The sequence below is a fragment of the Schistosoma mansoni genome, assembly GCF_000237925.1.
Source record: "Schistosoma mansoni, WGS project CABG00000000 data, supercontig 0166, strain Puerto Rico, whole genome shotgun sequence".
Lineage (NCBI taxonomy): Eukaryota > Metazoa > Platyhelminthes > Trematoda > Strigeidida > Schistosomatidae > Schistosoma > Schistosoma mansoni.
This window is the reverse complement of record NW_017386054.1, coordinates 100,940-122,968: the sequence shown is the minus strand read 5'-3', so window position 1 is coordinate 122,968 and position 22,029 is coordinate 100,940. Positions and strand designations below refer to the sequence as shown.

Genomic DNA, 22,029 nt, shown 5'->3' with positions numbered 1-22,029 from the left:
TTATTTATAAAAAACCCACTACCTAACAGAAACATACAGCAGCTCAGGTTGCTACACTCTGGACGAGTATAGCAAGAAGAACCAAATAGCATGCAAAGTCGAATTCAAACGTTTACGTTCTACAATTTAAATATTGAAGTTATTATTTCCCGATAACCATGAATTACGATATTCAACTTGTCATACTTTCAAAAGCTAAAAAGCATTTTGTTGAATCATACCATTTTGTCACCTGAATGCTTCTCTAGAGACGTTTTTCTGACGGTTTCCTTAATGGTTACATAAAGTGATGAGGGGTAAGGTACTCTATATCGGCTTCCAGATTTCCAACATGATAGCAAATGATAACCCGATTCAACTGCATTGTATTCCGATAAATTGGGGCTAGCGTTTGTTAGTAGTTGGTGCTTTTGCAAAACACTTAAGCTTGACATTTTTCCAACTGGTAAATTTCCTAATTTTTCTAGGGGATAAGTGGATGTTTTAATAATAGGTTCATAAAGCTGTAATCTTTGCTTTCTAGGACCAGCATTTAATTGACCGTTGGAATTTGTCAGTAAAAGGAAAGCCCATGCAGTCATAAGGGAGCCAATATTTCGCCCACAAGATGTTTTGACGTTTTCATTGTTACATCTTCCAAATATGTTTTCAGTTGAATCAAGAATCTACAAATACACAAAAAGTGGTTAGAACAAGATTGAAAAGTACTTTGACAGTCATCAACACAAAATCTAAAATAGATTACATATTAATTTTGCCTCCGAAGAACTATACTTAACTGTACTCAATGAGAAGACTGATAGTTGGGTTTTGAAGTGCTTGTGAACATCACACATTTAGAAGCCACATAGGTATAATATATTTTTAAGAACGACGACGACTGGATAACCGTGAAGTTTTGAACGAATATGTAACTATCTCTTGATTGTCACTCAGAAATCTACTCCCACAATCATAAAAGCATTAGTTTCAATTTTCTGTTCTGCCAACAATAGATTTGTATCTGTATTCCTGACTACTGTATTGCGTCTTCCTAATATTTACTCAAATCCCTGTTAACATATATGGTTAATAAATGGTTCAAAACATCATTCTATATAAACTGAAGCTAATAAAAATACATTTACTCTTCACTGACAGGAACTAACAATTTAAGTATTGGAGAATGCCTGCTTATTATGATTTTATCATATGATAGTTCACATAGAATACGTATCTAGTTTCATGAATCTCACTTTTTATCTTGGGACAACCAGTTGTTTTCCTCATAACTTTTAGCTAAGTATTCATCCTAATAGCTTAAAGGTACTGCTATATGAAATTTTATCGGGCAAAATTTTGAATAAAACAAAAATAAACAATTATTCTCATAATAAGTCAAAGAATATTGAAAACTATTGGTATTGCCTTTGATATGTCTTAAAATATCCTTTTGGACACTAAAACTTGTTGTCAAATTTACCTCAAAAAACAAAATAACATTTTTGTTACTGGCAAAAGTGCGAAAACTTTCATTGATAATGATTATTTCATCCCAAACAGGCATAAGTAAATCCTGATATTTTGTATTGACCAGCTTCGTTTTGACCGGCAGTACGTAAGCCGAATGTTCTTCCACAGGCCCAGAAATTCTATTGCTTTAGCATGAAAACGTATGTGTTTTACTTTTCGTCACATTTTATGTAGTCTTCTCTTTCTGTATCCATTATGTGGATCCGAACAAATAAATGACGTGTTGAGGGGCCGACTTTGAGTCTATCAGTTCTATAAATAATGATTTCAAGGATTCCATCTTGGCTACCATTCCCTTGATTTGCTTCAATACTCCTTTCACAAAATCCTAAATTAGATTTGTCGAAATAGCTTTCAACCTTATGTACTTGCTTTTGGACTGCCAGGCTTCTTCTTATTAATTTTTCTTCTTGTAGCCCTCTTGGCGCTATGGTCTGAATGTGAACTATAATGTTAGAAAGCTTTAATTCTAAGAAAACCCACTGAGAGCCATTTTCCATTTCTCCCATTTCAAACGATTCATTTTTTATCCCGGACTAATGAATACAAGTGACTGTTGAAGCATAATTTACCTTTTGTTTTGGCATTTCTTCTTTAATCCTTATGATTTTAGACACGAATTAACATGACTTTCACGACTTTGTTACACTAGTAACGTGATTTAAAAAATTATCTGCATATATGTATAATTTTAGAAATTTTAAACAACTTGAGTTTGCTTTCTCTCATCCTTATAACTAGCCGGTGGGTATTGATCGGTTTTTTTCATTTTAATTCATTAGTTTCGAATACGGCTTTGTGAGCCTATATTTCTTTACTTAGGGGTCGCTAAATTCATGATTCTCATCATAGAGTGATTTTGTCTTCTCAGCTACATTAAATTTCCACAACTTGAAGAAAGCAAACGATTTAACTGTCTGAAACCTTCATCCTATCGATATCAGTTAGTGTAGAATGATATTAATATACAATATTCATGCATAGTATTCGAGTCTTCTGTGAGACTTCGGTAGAACACAATCCATCTTAGGAAAGGGGTTACATATCATTCTGTGTGATAGGCCATATATATTCCAAATGGAATTTTGCAACTGACAAATAATTCACTATTGCAGATGTTTGACATTGATACTAACCTTGACTGCCTTCATAGATAACTGCGACGGAAGGGATGTGGATAAGTGTCGTAGACATATCCTGGTAAGGCATGTGTAGGATGCTGCTTCCTCTGTAGGCAGCCAGTTTGGTGTCCATATTGTCATTTATCTCTGATATTGTTCATTTGCATTGCTATTCTGCCACTACTGAATTCTTCCTTGTTTGTCTTGAGTGTGGTTTTCGAAGAACTCTAAATTATTAATCGTTTATCTCCGTTGCGTCAAAAATATTTTTAATGTTGACCGTACCACTTATCACTGTAATGATAAGGCTGAGTGTGTTCATTTAGTAACTTTGAACGACATTTGTATGCCTTGATTGTTCTTCCACACACATTTTTATACATCTTATGACTGATAATGCAAACATAGTACTAGTACGGTGATGTGGATTGAAGAATTCATGATGCACCAGATCGATCTCCTCAGTTTTCCCAGGCGTTGCCGCATAGACTAAGTAGATACTTCAGATCGACCTTGCAAACATAAATTATAAACTTTTATGGTATTTCCTACTAGCATGTGTTAGCAGCAACTGCGGTTGGTGGTAACGAACACAGTGACGAAGGTTTTCTTTATTCTATATGCTCAAAAAAAATTTATTGCCACTATTCAGCTTAGAATGAGTATCAAAAGTGATCACTCTCCTAATTCCAAACTTTCAAAAGATGACCTAACACCACATACTACACTAGATTTGCTTATACCAACGTCAGTTAGGGAAAAATTGTCCATTGGATGTTTGTCATTTAGATATTCCAGTATTTGTAGCAAGCATAAAACATAACATAGGCAGCTCGATAAGTTGTAAACAAAATCTAGTCTCTTAAAAACGATGACGTTTATACGTCATTAACTCGTTTTACAACTTGCCCAATTCGGATGTTTGAAAAACTATCAATTTCATTGTATGGTATTTACTTGCCTGAAATGGATTGACATATAAAGGAAAGAAGGGGTTTTGTGGAGATTTCAGTATTTTCATGGTTGAAATCATGAGTCAATTGAAGCTAGACCACCATGAAAAACCTGGAAGCACTGGACGGCCGTTTCGTCGTATTTTTGGACTCCTCAACAGTGCGCATCCACGATCCCATGGTCTAGTTTCAATTGACTCATGGTTCCAACTATGAAAATATAAGGGAAAGGCTATAATTCTGCGTAGGCTATCGAAAATTAGAAGATACTGTGCATCATGTAAATTCTTCAAAATCCCACCGCACGTTTTGACAACATCTACTTTCATCTCGTAAGAATCAAGCCGTACTCGAACGCATTCTCATACCGTCCAGTATGTGCCGTGCATCTCCAACGAAACTTCGGATTAGTACATATCATGGATGTTACTACTAAACTTGCTGCTCATGACTTCGTCGTATGGTTGAATAAGAAATTCTCGTTGTCTAACGATTGTTATATCTGTCTGTTGGCCCCTGTTTGGTTCCGAATGATATCACTCTTATTCAATGACCGATGTTCAGATAAATGCCATAACTTTTCGCACACATAGAATCACACTATTTGTAGCTGCATCGAATATTTGTGTCTAAACGAAGCAAAGCACCTTTATAACTGCAAAGTTTCTATCTTTATTCGATCAAGACATATTTATTTGTTTTTTCCAGTATGTCTCTATTTTATGGATCGTCCGAAGATAAAGAGCAAATGGATGAGTGAGACTCAGTAATTGTAACAATGTGTGTGTTTTAAAAATTCCTGAAAAGCGTTTTGGTTTACAGCGCTGCTATTTCCCAAACGTTCGTCCTTGATTTTTGGTGGTATTGGTTCCCAACCACATGATATTTGAGGCCGAACATAAGATGGCTCGAAAGACCTACACCAAACATTGAAGATTGGGAGAAGGTCAAACATGATGGATGCGGGTGAACGGAACTGGGACAGCATGACTCTACGCAACTTCATATACATTTCATTAAATATGTTACTCCATTCCTATTCCAAGAGCGTTCTCTATAAGTCCTCAGATGCAACGGCTGAATATCAAGATAGGACGAGTCTGTGAACACAACAATGTGTTATCTACGTATAGTCTTATAGATTAGGTAGTCACACTAAATCACGTTCACAATTTTAGACTAATTTTATTGCTCATGTAGCATAGAAAAGTGCACTGATACCGACCTGGACATTATTCTCACATTTCTATAGGTTAAATATCTTACAGGAATTATGTAGCCATGTTTTTAAATTTCTCGGTCTTCCTAAAGTAAACTTTTATTATTTTCAGAAGAGGTTTTGTGGAGATTTAGTATTTTTATTATTTGACCCTAAGATCTGTATGTACTGCGTGATTTTGTCATTATATAATGAATGATGGTTGGAGATAAAGTCTCTTAAGTATGAGTTAAGGTTATGGCATGCAACGATTTATTACTATTGTTGTTTGATTATCTGCTAGAAACGCCTGTTAGCTTGACTCCATTTTTGTACATCCCATTTTATTAGGAATATTCTGTTGATTCTTAGAAACTTAACAGTTGTATTGACTTGCCTTTTTTGCTGTATAGTACGTCATTTTTTATCAGAGAAACTTTTGACCCTATGGTGAATGAGTGGCATTATTGAAATATCTTGTAATTGTTGACATAATTTGCTATCATAAAATTATATTAAATTAAACATAAAACTTGTTTTTATAAGCAATCGTTGATAATGAGTGGCTTGTATACTTTTAAACTATATGAAAGATAAAGTAACTTGGGATTATGGAATAAATCTGCAACCAGACTAAATATCTGCAGTGTTTGTCACAGTGAATATATTCCTCTTGTGGTTATTTACTCATCGTAAGTCTTCGGAGTTTAATCGTAGACAATCAGGAGCCACTTTACCTCACAGGCTTTTAGCAGATATTTGTACCGGTCACGAGTCTCCACTTGGGCACTTTGGTACTCTCGTCCTTTATTAACATGTTCCCTGTTTGTTCTTCGGTTCTGTATTTCAGGAATTCTGATAGCACTATGATGTCTGAATAAAGGCCTGTAAATAATTAGGTGTGCAAGACTTCACACAATTTTTACGGAACACAAACAAGCTGGCAACCTTCCTTAAAGCAAAATGCATCAAACAACATTTGAGCTTACAATAAAATGTATTTCCTCTTTTGGCTAGCCAGTCTAGTGGTCGGATACAATGCTGCCTCTTCGTATGAACCAAAAATACTCGTCAAATCCACAACCCCGAACAAACTGGACAGTCTAATTGACAGGATTATTCAGTTACGCACTAACCAAATAACTTGAAAGGTGGGTTTTACCAATATGTCTTGCAAAATAACGTGGAAAATCGTACGGGGTGTGGTAGTGAGACAGTAAGTATCAACACGAAATCAAAGTGTATGTGGATATTGTCTTCTCTGACAGACGAAATTACAAAGTATGAGAACCTGTAGTTGCATTGGTCCTAACCACACAATCCTCGGATCTGAACCTGAGATAACTGGAAAAATGCATATTCAACAATTAACGCGATGAAAAGGCCAGTAATGGAAATGGTGGGAAGAATCAATTGAATTCAAAGAGGTGGCATGGTTCAGCCTCGCAGACATGGTCACTGTGTATAATTTGTCTTCACTCACACTAAATATACTATTCTATCATTATCTCAAATGTGTCCTTCAAAGTACTAGACGTTATATACGATGAGTCAGAATAGACAAAAAACTATGGCTTTCAATATCTACAAAATAATACCCAGAACAAAACGGATTGCCTGAAGGAATACACTGACTTGAGTAGCAGCTGCAAAAATTGAGAAACGAAAGCTGATTTAAAGAAAATGTTCACTAACACTTAGAGTATTATAGTAGCTTAGGAATTTCAGCATACTGAAACATCAAACTATGCAGCTACATAAAAGAAGCAGCTGATAAAAGCACAGAACGAAGGAAACAGACCGCCACTGCTCACAATTATGGAGGACATCTTGATTCGCACTTTATTCTGATTGGTCGCTAAGTGGCCTGACACAATTACGAAATCGAGTTGAGTTTAATTGTGACCGAAGTGAAGCTCGGCATTTCCACTCGCGATCTGGTGTGGATGCGTGACCGAGCACCTTCACCCAGGTGAATCCATAAAAACTAGTGCGATCGGCATCAAATGTCGAAGACTTACAGAGCTATTAATTTCGCGAACTTATTTACCTTTACAAACTCATAAGAAACTGAGGGTTTACCCGGCTATCAAACTGATTATTACCAAAATACTTAGGTGTCAATACCAAGAAGAGTGAGTGAGAAAATCATCTATTTAAAACAGGCTAGTGACAAAGGCATTGGATATTGTAATGGGTAGTGGACAATGGATAAAATTTAACCTGTCGTAATGTCGTGCCACGAATATTCTGATTCGTACGAGACGAAGCACATACACCCCCTATGGAAATCCGCTCCCGACTGTCTCTTCAAAGCATGACCTCAGGCTAGTAACCACAGTCAGCCAAAACAACAGTTCAGATTTCTCAAGTGTTGCTAAGACCAAGATTAATGCAATCAGATGGCTAAGTTATCGCTCATTGTACATGACCAAATGCCTGGAAACTTGCCGAAACAACAAGAATCGAGCTCCCAGAATTCAATTGGTTTATACATGCGCCACAAAAATGATATTGGACCTTGGATATTGTAGTTACAATCAAACGGTGCGTCACCTCATATGCGTTCAAAAACGAAAGAATGGCTTTTAAAGGAGATATCCAACAGTAAAATTCAAACGAATTTTCCAAAACCCAATGGATTTGATATCGATTCGTGCTACGTAAACTACGATGTAAAAATAGTATACACTAATTCATATCATTTTAGGATGACTTGGCCATCCACAAAGACAAATTAAAAGAGTTACGCACCTGCATAAAGAAAGCATTAACGACTAAAAAGCTAATCGGAGGACCTATAATTCTCTTGATTGGACCTACGGGCTCTGGTAAGACTACTGCTGTTGAAGTTCTTGCCCGTTCCGTCTTTGATAAAGTTAACGTTGTACAGTTTCTGGATGAAGGGATTGGTCACGATGAATATACAGAAATTGAGAAGTTTGTTCTGTCTTCTGGAGTTTATGGTGGACGGTCAGTCATGTCTTCTGAGTCTGAAGAGTCACTGGAATGCGCCTCTCAAATAACAGTTATGATCCTAGAAGTTAGTGATTTTAATTTTAATATTATGGTGTGAAATTCACATTCATTGAAGCTGGTTTGGTTTTGATAGTCTATGACGTTCTCAAAGTGTGCGGCGTAACCTTTCCTTACATCAACGCTGTCTTCACCTTTCAACTCTATCCGTCTGCATTTCTTTACTTTTACCTTTTTATCTGTCTCCTACATTCATTTTATAACTCCCTGTTTATTCCACTCGTATTACCACCTTTTTATCAGTGTTTTGTGCGTGTTTTTTTCATAGTAGCTTTGGTGTCCAATTATCTTGTTTTTTTGCAAAGACTACGGACCAACAGATTTCCATTTAAGTTGGTTGTTTGGCTAATAATTTCCATGTACTCGTGATTGTATCACTTATGTTTTTAAACTACACAAGCACATAGTGATGTCAGGTATGCTGTTAAGGGATAATGAATAGTATTCATCTGTGCATTCTGTCTATGGCTAAAGAAGTTAACTCAATAAGGAGAGTTTGGTTCTAGTTATTTAAGTCAAGTCTTTGTTTTTCTGAACTACTATGTGCTTTGATCAAAAAAACTTTTAAGGAAATTTCCTATAGTATAACAATTCACCATAAGCATCTAGATTTAGTTCGTTTTCATTTAGTGTCGGCTAGCAAAACAATCTGACTCATTGTGACATCCAGTATCCTTTTTTATTTCTTTTAAGATGTTTAGTGGTTTTCAATGTAACTACTTTTTTGCTTTTAGAATCTTCCTGCTGTTGTTAGTGAGCATCCTTCTCGCTTTCATAATCTTCTTCGTCTTCACAGTACTCGTGCGTGTGCGGATTGCTTATTAGTTCTTATTTTGTCCTCTTCTACGTTCACTGAAAACGATTTATGTGAAAGGATTATTTGTCCTCCTACCTTATGCAGCGAATTACTTATACAGCGCATAGAATTCAATCCCATCGCACCAACTCTCATAATCAAAGCGTTAAGTAGAATTGGGAATATTATGGCTAAACAGGTGAGCCTATATATATATATATATATATATATATATATATATATATATAATGTATTTATGACCAAAACGTTTCATCCAAATGTCCAGTAGCTACTTTTTCGATCGTAAGTACCTGAAGAGTCAGGCAGTAATGTTATTCGACTCATAAAAGAAACCGTTCTAAGTAACGGTAGGTGAATGTTGGTTTATATACTTGATTTTTAGCCACACCTTGTTTTTGAATAAGGACTTGACTGCTCAAAACTAAGTAAATGGAGCACGATTCAAACTTGCAACTAAACGATCGGAGGTCAAATGCTTTGATCACTAAGCCACTGTTCCATCTGGATTGATTATTATCGACCATACTTAGCGTTTTACTTAGTGAATAGTCATCCATTTAATTCTCATGGAACTATCAAAATCCTCACTCTTAACACCAAAATGTTTGTAAATTGGAGCAAAACTGCAAAACCTACAATTTATAGGATAAAAAAGGTTTTCCGCTGAAAAATAATAGTTATATGAGATTGTAAACCTGGATTATTCAAGCTGATTTGTGTATTGTATTTTTTTTAACACAAATATTCGTATAAAGAGGCACCGAATACGTATGCGCCACAAAAGTCACTTGATTTATGTGTGGGCTGTGATACGACCCGGATATCCAAACAGAAGCACGTGGTTTTCTCAGGGGATCACACCCCGAGCTTTCAACCTGAAGTTTTGGTCCACAAGTCAGTGAAGCAACGTTAGGAGAAGCAGTGAACAAGTGATGTGGTAAATAATAGTGGTAATTTGAATTGTCTGACTTTTAATAGGAGCGTGAATAGTATGTTCAGTAGATATCGTCATCTCATTTATTTGTGTGGGCTGTGATACTGCCCGGGTGCCCAGATGGAAAAACGTGGTTTTCTTAGGGGGCCACACCCCGAGCTTTCGACCTAAAGATCTAATCCATAAGGCAGTGGAGCATTGTGAGGAGATGCAGTCCTATGGTAGCTGGTGACCAACAATTGGTTCATACTCCATTTGTTCCCTCAGGGTACTGGAGTCGGGGTTTTCCAACTCCCCTAGGTGAACTCGCCGTGTCCACCGGCCCGGTTAAAGCACCGGACATACTTGTGTTCAAACTGAAAAGTGGATGTGTTCCGTGTATGTATCTCAAAACTTGTGGCGACTTTCGACTAGCTATTCAGTGGTTAAATTGAATACTGATTACGGTATGGAGATGTGTTTCTAGCTTACTCACCTTTCGACACACTTCTACTTCTGTTAATCATATTACGGTTTTCAGTAATCTGGCAGTATAAAATCTGATTATTGTGCGATTTCTCTAAGTCAAATAAAATGAATTATCTGGAAAGTAGTGTCATTATTTAAATTTAGATCGCTATGTACATCTTTTAATGATAGGCTTTTTGCATTTTCACTTTTCCTAAATTACTATTACATTGATTGTGACTGGACACTTGAGTACAAATCATTTTGGACCTTTATTAAATGACCTTTCTAATTTACAAATAACACAATGTTGAAGTATATATGTCGTAACAGATGCAAATGTTCACCATTTTTAACATATAACATTGTCAAATTCATTAGTACATGCCTCGTTTTGGCCTTTGTAAAATATCATAATTATGGACTTATAACTGTAAAGCCTGATGATGAAGTTATTGAAAACAATTGTTCGCTCAAATATTGTTCATTTTTGAATAGACTTAAGAGTTAGTTTTAGATTAAAAGTGAATTTCGTCAGGCTTTAATAGAGTTAAGTAATAACACTTAACTAAATCTGCTGAGACAACTCAAAATTACTATCATCTCATTCATCACGTTGAATTATCTAACCAGATTTTACCAAATGATAAGTCAGAATGAAAAGTAAATTAACTGCTTCCGTTTGCATACATAAAATAATTGTACAGACATTTTTATATTCTAATTAGAAAGTTTCTGTCAGTTGATATAATTATACATATGTCACTACTGTAGCGTAGACGAATAAAAGATCATTTGGATTTTATTTTTAAAAACGGCGACTGGTAAGGTTTAGTTTAACAACATGTTTTATTCTGATCAACACCTTTGTTCAGCTCTCTTTTACATCAACCACCAGAGTACTCTGAGGTAAGGTTTAGACTATAGTGTTTTGTACATATATACGTTATACCTGTAGCAAAAGTCAAATATCTTTGTGTCTCATAAACTTCGTCTCTGTAGTAAATTTAGAAAAATCTAGAACAGTTAAAATATCGTAATTCCACTTTTAACTTGGTTATGTTCTTTAAACTAAACTATTTGCCGCCGATGTATGATTATGGAATAAGATGAATTGGTACCAATTCATATGACTTGTTGTTTTGGTTTCACATAAACTGGTACTTGGTTATTTTCCACTACGAATATACAGATTCATTTTACACACTAGTGCTTTGTAAATAAATGCTATGTTCGGTTTCTTTTGATAGTTTGGTTTAAAACTACCGTCTCGTCAATTACTGCAATCTATAGCGAATGACTGTTCTGGGGATATTCGATCTGCTGTTAATCAGCTTCATTTTCAGCTTTCTTCAGGTACGTTTATCACCAATTGTAATATGATCTTAGTTTTCACACATTTGTGTCATATACTCTTTAGCATTTGAAGCAGTGAAGATGCCAATTTTTACTCCTTGTATACATAAGCGTATAGAAAGTATCTTTCTTTGTTATAATCTTTCGATGAATATTGAAGTAAAATGAATATCCAGTTTATAAAAATACATTCTTTATGACCTGTGAGAAATTATTTCTGTATTAATGTATTTAAAAGTTGTGTATGGTGAGACTTACAAATTGAGTTGCCAAAACAGCAGTTGAAGCAGAGTAATATGAATTCACTTTATTTCGTGGTAAGTAACTGAATCATATTGTTCAGCCTCAACTATTGTTTTTGCTGTATTCACAAAGGGAATCAACCAATCGTATGAAACTTGCGTTGTTTTGAATGTTTTCACAATATTTTCAGTTTGTAGTCACAATTTCTTCCGTTTGACTACTGCAACAGCCATGAAATTCCTTTAAAGTACAATAGCAAGGATGAAATGTTTTCGGTCTGAGTTCATTTACATATCATTTGTGCGTGGAATAAAAGCTTTCATTTGTGTTTCTTAATTAGGCGTAGCTTCTGTAAAATAGTCGAAAAGCCTTATCTATCTCAATAGTAATAAAAATATCTTTATAATGGTGGGAATATTTGATCAGTTAGTGTTTAATTCGTAAATTATTGAAACTGGAGTAATCAGTATTAGTTATCTTGTATAATTATGTTAACTCTTGAATGGCTTTTTTTTAGCTGTTTTGCAATTAAATTTTCTACATATGTAGTTTCAAAGTTAATATAATATTGCCAGAGTTTGTGTATGTGGAGGTTTGTTGAGTCAAATGATTTTCACCAACTTACATACCAAAACAATAGTAAGCAACTCAATAACCAAGCATAGGTACATATAACTGAGTTTTCAGTTACTTTTGATTTAGGTTAGTGTGTTACCTCCTGGGAATGTTTTTTTTATTAAGCTATCATCCCACCAAAGTTATTAATAATGGACTATTGGAGTTTTCAACTATATGAGGTTGTATGTAATCTTATTCGCCGTGAAACCTAAAAGTCAGTTTCCTTCTTGTATGGTTTCTTACAGATAGGAAGTACAACACAACTGTTTACTATTTCCAGATTGTTTATTGTTTTCCATGGGATGAAAGCTATTTTAAAATAACATTACTTCGTTATTCGTGACGAATAAATGTGCCTCGAATTTATATAAAATGAGTAAAAATTATTAATGATTATAAGAAAAGCTGTTTATGAAGGCGTTCTCTTTTTCCCACTTATTTACTTTGGGATGCAGCTTATGTTACGGATCTAGTTTTACTAAACAATAATCAGAAACTGGATCAGTGAATAACTTTTACCATAGTTTATAAATTTTAAGCAATACATACCCGTACGCTTGTAGTATCAGTTTGTATGTTAAGCCCATATACTTTATTCTAGCTACTGGCCAAGCTAATTCACTTATACATTATGAGTCATATTTTGATCTTGTTAATTATTCGCTTATTAACCTTGACTACTTTTTTATATGAGGTATGTGTAAGCACACTTCGTATCTTATTCATCATATGTCTGTCATTCATTTTTGTATGGCTATAAATGTTGATTAACGCTTGCTTAAAATGAGCTGGCTTTTCCGCCATCTCCAATACGCATCACTTTTGCTTCACTCTCGAGTTGGTTTAACAACCATCTCCAATGCGTCTTATTTATGCTTCGCTCGCTTACATTTACTGACGTGCTTACAACTTTCTGGTCTGCATCATTCATCAATAAAAATGTAGTTGCCGCTTCCTTTTGCCTTCTGATTTTATACACCGTTAAGATTGGTATAATAACGGTTATCAAAGTGAACTATTAATGAAGCACGGCACTAAACGCTTATTATTCGCAATACTAATGGGGATACTTTTGATCCATTTTTATTTATTTTTTGTTACAGATAGAGGGAATTGGAATAATTCTACACTGCCATATTCTCATCGAGATGGAGTTTTATCACTATTTCGTACTATAGGTAAAATTCTCTATTGTAAAAGTAAGTTAAAATAGACTTTTATATAGTCCATTTTTGTGTTGCTTGTTTGAATCTTACCATAGATGTTTAGGAATGTGATTGTTTAACAGGTGTATCCAGCTGACTAGTCCCAAGCAGAACAAAATGCGCTTCCTGGATTCCACTGCTAGCCACCATCCATCTCTGCCCATAATGCTTTTATATTGTTTTTCAACAGCAAGAAAGAAAATCATTTTTGTAAAGATTTTTATCATACTTCAGTCAGTCAGTCAGCTACAACGTAGGACCAGGCACATATATGCATCGGTCCAAGTTGCCATACCTCGTTAGCACAACAAGATCAACACCGGATTCATAGTAGTTAATTTAGTGTTGGTAGTAGTATATAAATTATAGGTTGTATATAAGGATATAGTATAGGAAGGAAGAGAGATATGAAGCAATTTTAGTCTCAAGGTTTAAGGGAAGATAAAGAGTGTATACACCTACGCCATTGTGATCGATTCTGAGCCATGTCACCTAGAGTCTCCAACCATTGGTTACTATAGTCACGCGGACCCCAACCAGGTAGTCTGCATCTGCCAACATGGCTCAGGCTAGAAGTTAGTGACTTCAAACACTGATGCCATGTTTTGGTTTGGCCGCCCCTAACTCTCTTCCAACCATCCCCAATACTAGTCATCATAGCGCGTCGTGGTAATCGGTGTTCAGGCATACGTAACACATGGCCCAACCATCTCAGTCGATGAAGATTCATCACCTCATCAACTGATTTACCAACGTTCCCTAATACCCTGCGTCTAACCTCACTATTACTTACCCGGTGATCCCAGCAGATGCGAGCAATATTTCTAAGGCATCTGTGGTCAAATACTAGTAACCTACGAGTATCTTCTACTCTTAATGGCCATGTTTCACAGCCGTAAAGTAGAACAGAACGAACTGATGCGCAGTATACTCGTCCCTTAATTGATAGACGGATATCTCGTCTACGCCATAGGTGACGTAAGTTGGCAAAAGCCAAACGATCTTTTTGAATCCGTGCTGAGATTTCGTCAGACACCAACCCATTAGGGCTGATCAGACTTCCAAGATAAGTGAAGTTGTCGACGCGTTCGACTACTTCACTCCCTATCCTTAGTTCGGGTGTTGACGCAGGCCAGTCCTGGAGTAACAATTTACATTTGGATGGGGAGAAACGCATCCCAAACATCCTGGCATTATTACTGAGTTCCAACAGAAGACTCTGCATTTTGCCAGCGTCTTCACCAAACAGGACTATGTCATCTGCGTATTCTAAGTCGCTTAGTGGTTCCCCTGGTAGGAGACCAATTCCTGTAGATTCAGTCGAAGAGAGTGTTATTTGCAGCAACAGGTCTATAATGAAGTTAAACAAAAACGGGGATAGTGGACAGCCTTGACGGACACCACTTGAGGTTGTAAAATCATATGACAGTTCGCCATAAGCTCTCACTCGACTGGTAGTGTTCGAGTAGAGAGCCTTCACAAGGTTTATGTACTTCTCAGGTACACCTTTCAATGACAGACACTGCCACAGAACCTCTCAGTCTATAGAGTCAAATACTGCTTTCAAGTCAAAGAAAACTATCATTGTCGGACGCCGATAAGCGTGTCTGTGCTCTAAAACTTGACGAATGGTGAATATGTGGTCGATACAGCCACGACCAGGTCTGAAGCCAGCCTGATTTTCTCGTGTTTGCAGTTCACGAGTCTTAGTTAGGCGCCCGATAATTATTGAGGCTAGTATTTTAGATGCTATGTTAGTCAGACTAATCCCTCTATAGTTATCACAGGATGATTTTGACCCCTTTTTATATATTGGGACAATCAGTGATTGTGACCAGTCGGATGGGATTACATCCGTCTCCCAGATTTTAGCCAGAATATTAGTCAACCTAATCGCTAAAATTGGACCACTATATTTAAAGACCTCTGGAGCCAATCCATCAGGACCAGCTGCTTTTCCTCGTTTCAGATTACCTATAGCCTTTTGAACTTCAAGTAGGGTCGGGGGGCCTACCTCAATGTTCCATTCAGGTTTTCTAGGAATAGTGGGTAGTTGTGCAGTAGCTGAAGGCCAGCTAAACTGCTCCTTAAAGTGTTCCGCCCATCGTTCTAAACGTTTAGGTTGAGAGCAGATAAGGGTTCCGTCTTTTTCCGAGATTGTCTCACTTACACTTGACTTCTTAATTCCGGTTTCTTTTATTAGTCTGAATAGTTGCCTGGTGTTGCCTATAGCCGCTGCCTCTTCCATCTCTTTTGCTTTCGTTGCCCACCACTGCTCACGATCGTTCCTTAGACTTTTAGTTAACCTAGATCTAATTTCTTTACGCTCTTCGTCGTGTTCAGAGCCTGATGGGATGAGTTTACGCGAATCCATCAGTGAAATAGACTTAGAGGAAATCCACTGGTTTTTTGGAGCCCTATGGTTTAAATGACTAATAGATGTTACTGCTGTTTCCACAGCTGTTCGTATGTCTTTCCAAGCAGCATCTGGGTCAGTATCGTTTACAGAACTGCCTAGATGTGAACTCAGTTGTTTCTGGAATTCGCATTTGGCTTTCTCGTCCTCCAGTTCAATCCTAATGGGTCTTCTTAGTGTAATTTTCCTGCGTCCATTGAGGCGCAGACAAATGCGCGCTCGTATTAAAGCGTGATCAGAGTCTAAACAAGTATTCCAATACGAGCGACAATCTTCTATTGAGCCTCTCCAACGATGACTGATGACAATATGGTCTATTTGAGTCCATCGTTGGTTTGGTGCAGGTGGTCGCCATGTTAGACGATGTCTCTCCTTATGTTTAAAATTAGTGTTTGCTAAAAATAAACGATTGTCTGAGCATAGTTGCTACAGACGATCACCATTATCGGTTCGTTGAGCCGGAATACTAGGACACCCACCTAAATGTCTTTCTGTTTGGTTTAAGCTGCCTACCTGGGCATTAAAGTCACCCACTACGACTACTATGTCTGAGCGCTTAGCTTTCTGAAGAAGCTCAGAGAGTTTCCTGTAAAAGTCATCTTTTACTTCATCATGGCTGCAGTCAGTGGGAGCGTAGGCAGAAACGACGAAAAGGCAACGACGTGTGTCCCTATCCTTCCGAGTTCTTACGGAGCCATTTAGCCGGACAGCACACAGGCGACTGTTAACGGGGATCCATTCTAGTAGTGTCTGTTCTGCCCTTGTACTTAGTGCTATGCCTACACCTGCAAGTCCGCGAGAACTAGCCAACGGGTCGCCAGATACACGGAGGGTGTATTTCGTCGGCTGTCCATTTTGGCGAGGTGAGGTCAAGTGAATGACCACACTGGGATCCTGTATGCGTGTTTCGGAGACACAGCATACATCAATGGTACGAGATTCTAGAGTTTTAGCTAAGGAGGCCTGTTGACCGATTTGGCATAGGGTACGTACGTTGAAGGCTCCAATGTGTAGTTTGGAGCGAGGTTTTAGTAGACCTGGGACAGCGTTTCGCGCACTAGAATCGTTGGCCATGGTGACACTTGAGGAGGAAACCGGAAGAGGAGGTTAAGTGTTGAAAGTCAAGGTAGAAGGAATAGTAGGAAGTGAAGAAGGAGATTGATTATGAATACAGTGGTCTTGAGTGTTGTTAGAGGTATGAGGGCGGTTATCACTTCCCGGTTGCCCATACCGTGGAAGGATTCTTCTAGAGGTACCTGAAAAGGAAATTGGGTTAGAAGTGGTCTTAATGACCTGAGAGCGTGACCGCAGTGCCCAAGGGACAACTGCTTGAGGTCGGTCACACACGACCTTTTTGTGGGTAGTTTTTGTGTTAGCTCCGTTCTTCAAAAAAATCTTACCGCCGGAGACGGATATCCGTGGGATAAGGCGAGGTGTGCATTTTTAAGGTCGACCTTTTCTAACCCCACCCCTCCTTGTGGGAAAGCAGCATCGCTGTCATGCTGGTTGTCTGAAGGAAACACCTTACTACTGTCACACCCCTGTACAGTCAGCAGTACGACTTCGCCTTCGGACCTTGGGTTTGCTGCTTTTAGTCTCACCGCTCTTCAACCGACCTGTCTGGCATGGTAGGACCTCGAGGAACGGTTGTTCCAGCCAGCATAGCTCGACTGCTTCATCACGATAGGCAAGCCCGACCACCACGTCAAGGTAGCAGCAACGATCATACTTAATAATTGAAAGCGTTTTTTCCACAGTTTTACTGGCACTTGAATAATTCGAATAATCTTCATGGAAAGGTATAATTTCAATGAATGTAAATATTTAGTTCCTTTCATTTATTCATGTATTGTTTTGTTGTTCGTTCAGCTACAATAAAAGTAGTTTAAAAGTGTTGTCTGTATATTTTGTACTAATAAATGAAGTGATCCAGTATAGGCTTGATTGAAATTGGCAATATATATATATATATATATATATATATATATATATATATATATATGACATAAAAATGACCTTAGTATATGCATTATACATAATGTTTTTCATGATTACCTTGGTTCAATTGAAATCGCACCGTTTACGCTGATGATATCGTTTTCTGCTCTCCCAGGAACTGTAGTTTTTAGGTTTTGGATTATGTTCATTCATCCGTTCACCAGTCAGTCAGTCGTATTTCAAACTGGTTCTATGTTTGATCTGAGTATATTAAGTTTATGAATTAAATATATGGTTCGTCAATTTACATGTTAGTTGATATGACGTAAAATCATAGGAATACCTCCTAATTACTCTTTGATACCAGGATACCCCAACTCCATTTACTTTCCTATAGATCAAAGAAGATTTACTCACATTTGAATTCACTTAATGCATATACTGATTAAGGTAAGGAAATAGCCACAATAAACGGAAAACAATCCTAGTTTAACTAATACAAATGAAAGTTGCACTGAGTTAATACGAAAGTCATATTAGCGCGGATCACAGTAAATCAATACATAGCCTTCCACTTGATTTATCCTCAGTAAATTGTGTTCAAGGATTTAACATCTCCAGCACGTGTGAGTTAATTATTTTATCCTGAGTTTTCGATTTCTAAATTTGGTCAGTAAGTGTTACCTGTGTTAACTGACATGTATGTATACCGACCCAGTTTGCTACAATTCACATCAACACGACCTGAGATGAAAGTAATGGAGGAAGAGAAATGATTTCAAGTGCAATGGCAAGTTCAACATGGAAAATTTGGTTCTAAGGGAGGAAAAAATCTTCAGTTAATGTAGAACTACTTGATTAACAACTGTGAAATATGTAAAACAAATTTTTATCTCACCGTCGAATTTCGTCTTGGTTAAAACGTGATGAATTATTCCACACTTATTCCTAATTATTGCGTTGTTTCAATTTGATTCATGATGTTATGTTATGGTAGTGCTTTTATGCAATGATTTTTTTGCCTGTTTTCCTCTTTTCCCAGGAAAGCCAGTAAGCAATGAACAAATTGCATCAAGCTTGAATGAAAAGGAAGGTGAATTACCATCACATTTAGTAACGTGGAGGCGACCTCCACTTGACTTTGATCTTGAGGTAATCACTTACTTATTAACATATTTGACTATTAGTTCATAATTAAGTTCCCATAGTATGAGCAGGTTCACCATCCTATTTTGACATATCGGTATACTTTCATTGAAATCATGAACCGATCTAAGTTAGACCATCATTGGAAACCTGTAAACAATGGTCCGCCATCTCTTCCTAGAATGGGAATCCTCAGCAGTAGTATCCACGGCTTCGCACGCAAGAATCAAACCTGGAATCTTTGGTCTCGTGCGCGAACGATTGACCTCCAGACCAGTGAGTCGGCATTCGACGCTGTTAATTTATAATTCCAATCAATCCACGATATTGCGTGACAATCTTCTATAGTCTTCGGTGGGTAACTGCCTCACATCCGATAAGGAATAGCTTCTCACTAGGACTCTTGGAATTTCTTTTCGAAGCTAGTCATTAGTGAGCAAACGATAATTGTTGGTAAGGCGTTGTGGAGATTGTTGAGTTTCGCTGAAACTATATCCAATTACTTGGTCGATTTTTAAAACTGACTAATGGCCAAGTTAGTTTTTGTTGTTGTCATAAGTACTAAATCAAGATATACCAATAATAGCCAACAAAATCATTTGATGTTCAACTTATCCACGTTGGAAGGTGTGGGCTTTTTAGTCTGAACTTTTGAGATAATAATAAACTGTAGTTAAAAACCGTAGGTGGGATTGATACAAATGTGATTTCTCTTCTTTTTCTCGTATATCTTAAGCTCACTAGTATTATTTCATATTAGTTATCTCTAGATGTTATTTGTACCCTTCGAACCACATTTTGTTTATCAAACAAATACTACAAGTTAGGCCATAAGTTTATTTTACAGTATATAGAGCAAATCAATCTACTTCCCTTCAAAATGCTCCCTATTTGTGGCAGTATACGTGTTCCATCTCTGTTTCCATTGGTTTCCAAGTCCCCAGAAGTCAGGATCCTAAGCTAACTAACCGTTTAACAATTTATCGTCTCCACAGAACCATTTTACATTCTGTGAATGAAAAAAATTTCGTGAGACTGACTTTTATAAGTAGGATCGTTAGTTGATCTGGTGCCCTAACAATCTCTGCTGATATCCACGCATTCTGTCACCTATTTACCGAATAAGCCATGTATCTATGGTGTAGCTTTTCGTGATTGCTGATTTGACTTACGCTCATCTTGTTATTTCCATCTCCTGGTGTGCTGACTAAAAATAAAAAAATTGGTAGGATACAACACATTTGTTCTAGACTGTAAGTTATTTATGACTGACTAAATAAGGAAACATGCAGTCTCATGCATTCGGCTTCATCTGAAATATTGTTCAAACTAGGAGCTAAACAGAAGCACAAAGTGTATGATACATTAACAGTATGTTTTTTTGACAAATGGTGGATAATATGGTGATGCAACCAAAATAGCTATCCCTAAAACTCTACTATAGTGTAACAACAAGATATTAGATAATTTACTGGTGCTTTCTACATTTATGTTACAATTCTCACGAATGGTCATAATCCCACTCACTGTATACAGAATTTTTCCAAAATGGTTTTAAAAGCTTTTAAATTATTATGTAAATGCTCTTATCCGAATGTTATTTCAGTTGGTATTTATTTGGACGTGGAAACTTCCGTGATCTACTAATGATCTTCGGTACGAATTTAGAGTGCATATTATCCTTCGACACTTTCTTCCTAGTTGTGATGCTGACCGATTTTATTTGTGGTAACATTTTCTCAAACAGTATACTCCAAGCAATCCTGCTTTAGTAAAAAGGACTATTACTGTGGAAATAGTATGCTATCAAATGTTTCGTATATTTTGTCAGTGTTTCGAGATTATAGGATATTATATATATATATATATATATATATATTAGTTAACGCAATTCTCCCTATATTATGTTTCGTATTGTTGTTCTTGTCCTAGGAGATACTGGATTTATGTCATACAGACGGTGGACACATTGTCTCATGGCTTCATGAAAACTATCCTGACTTCTCCCCGAATATGACTGCATTGGAACTAGTTTCACAACAGTTTAGTTGTGCTGATGCATTTCTAACTGGTGGAATGAATTGGCAACTTGGTTTAACACCAGCTTCAGATTCTTTTGTTTCGCGAAAATTTAAGCGACCATATAACGTTGCAAGTAAATACTATCCAGCTTTGACTACAGCACGAACAATTCTTCTAGCAGATGGAGTTGAAGATGTATCAGGTAGTGATTTTTCTAGAAATATTAAAGCATTTCGTTCTTTCCGTCCACCTTCAACTTTAAATAGCTGGAAATTATGCAAGCAGAAGCTTGATACATTAGATGACATTTTCTTAACTTCTAATTCGTTATCACCGATTTGGCTGGTTGAACATATGATTACAAGTCGTATTGATATGGTTTTGGATTATTTACCTATCATGTGGAAAGTCCTTGGAGAAGAATGGTTTTCTCGATTCAGTAAGCTTGTTTTAACTTCTGTCACTTTACTTGCTATCCGGATAACTTTTTTGGGATGTATGCCGCTTTATCATTATGACGTTATCAAATTATGTGCAACTCAGCATGAAGTGACTGTAATTCTTATTCCAAGACCACCATATAACTAGACTCCAGATCCTTCTGGTTTTTGTTCGCTGATGCATTATGGTTCTGTTATCCCTGAAGTCAGATAAAAATTATCGCCACTGTTATTATTATATGTGCTTTTCTCTGTATTTCTTCAATCGATCATAATCTGTCATGCATCCCGACTACCCTCCCCTTCCTTCACCATTTTATGTGTTTTCTAATGTTGACCAGCCTACTATATAAAAGCCACTTGGCTATGAGAGTATCTGTGATGGTACTGTATAAATCTAACTATCCAGTTTTCAATTCACTTGCTATACTGTTATTGTGGGCAATTCTCAATAAATATATAAGAACTCTCGTCTAAATTAGAGCGAATAGTTTTACAGTATTTGAGCGCCGAGTTGATGTAAGACACTATATAGGAATAAAGCTGTATATAACTGCTTTTTCCCTTCCTATTCAGATCTATGGGCGTTTGCATTTATTTTGCTAGAGATCAGCTCATACAGATGTG

The 22,029-nt window shown here is 36.8% G+C and overlaps 3 protein-coding genes across 3 annotated transcripts; 1 reads left to right on the top strand and 2 right to left on the bottom strand.

The window, feature by feature from the left end:
• Positions 1–215: 215 nt before the first annotated feature.
• Positions 216–1,546, bottom strand: Smp_076170 (hypothetical protein; the record flags this gene model as incomplete). The annotated part of the gene is made up of 2 exons (XM_018797364.1): positions 216–665; positions 1,463–1,546. 2 exons carry the CDS (start codon positions 1,544–1,546, stop codon positions 216–218), a joined length of 534 nt encoding a protein of 177 aa, XP_018646788.1.
• Positions 1,547–1,661: 115 nt separating this feature from the next.
• On the bottom strand, positions 1,662–2,021 carry Smp_163200 (hypothetical protein; the record flags this gene model as incomplete). The annotated part of the gene is made up of 1 exon (XM_018797353.1): positions 1,662–2,021. The coding sequence occupies one exon, from the start codon at positions 2,019–2,021 to the stop codon at positions 1,662–1,664; it is 360 nt and encodes a 119-aa protein (XP_018646787.1).
• A 5,311-nt stretch (positions 2,022–7,332) lies between these two features.
• On the top strand, positions 7,333–21,550 carry Smp_163190 (cell cycle checkpoint protein rad17, putative; the record flags this gene model as incomplete). Its single annotated transcript, XM_018797342.1, has 7 exons — positions 7,333–7,447; positions 7,495–7,827; positions 8,555–8,815; positions 11,269–11,374; positions 13,339–13,434; positions 18,837–18,946; positions 20,873–21,550. The coding sequence occupies exons 2-7, from the start codon at positions 7,765–7,767 to the stop codon at positions 21,548–21,550; spliced, it is 1,314 nt and encodes a 437-aa protein (XP_018646786.1). The 5' UTR covers positions 7,333–7,447; positions 7,495–7,764.
• Positions 21,551–22,029: the final 479 nt, after the last annotated feature.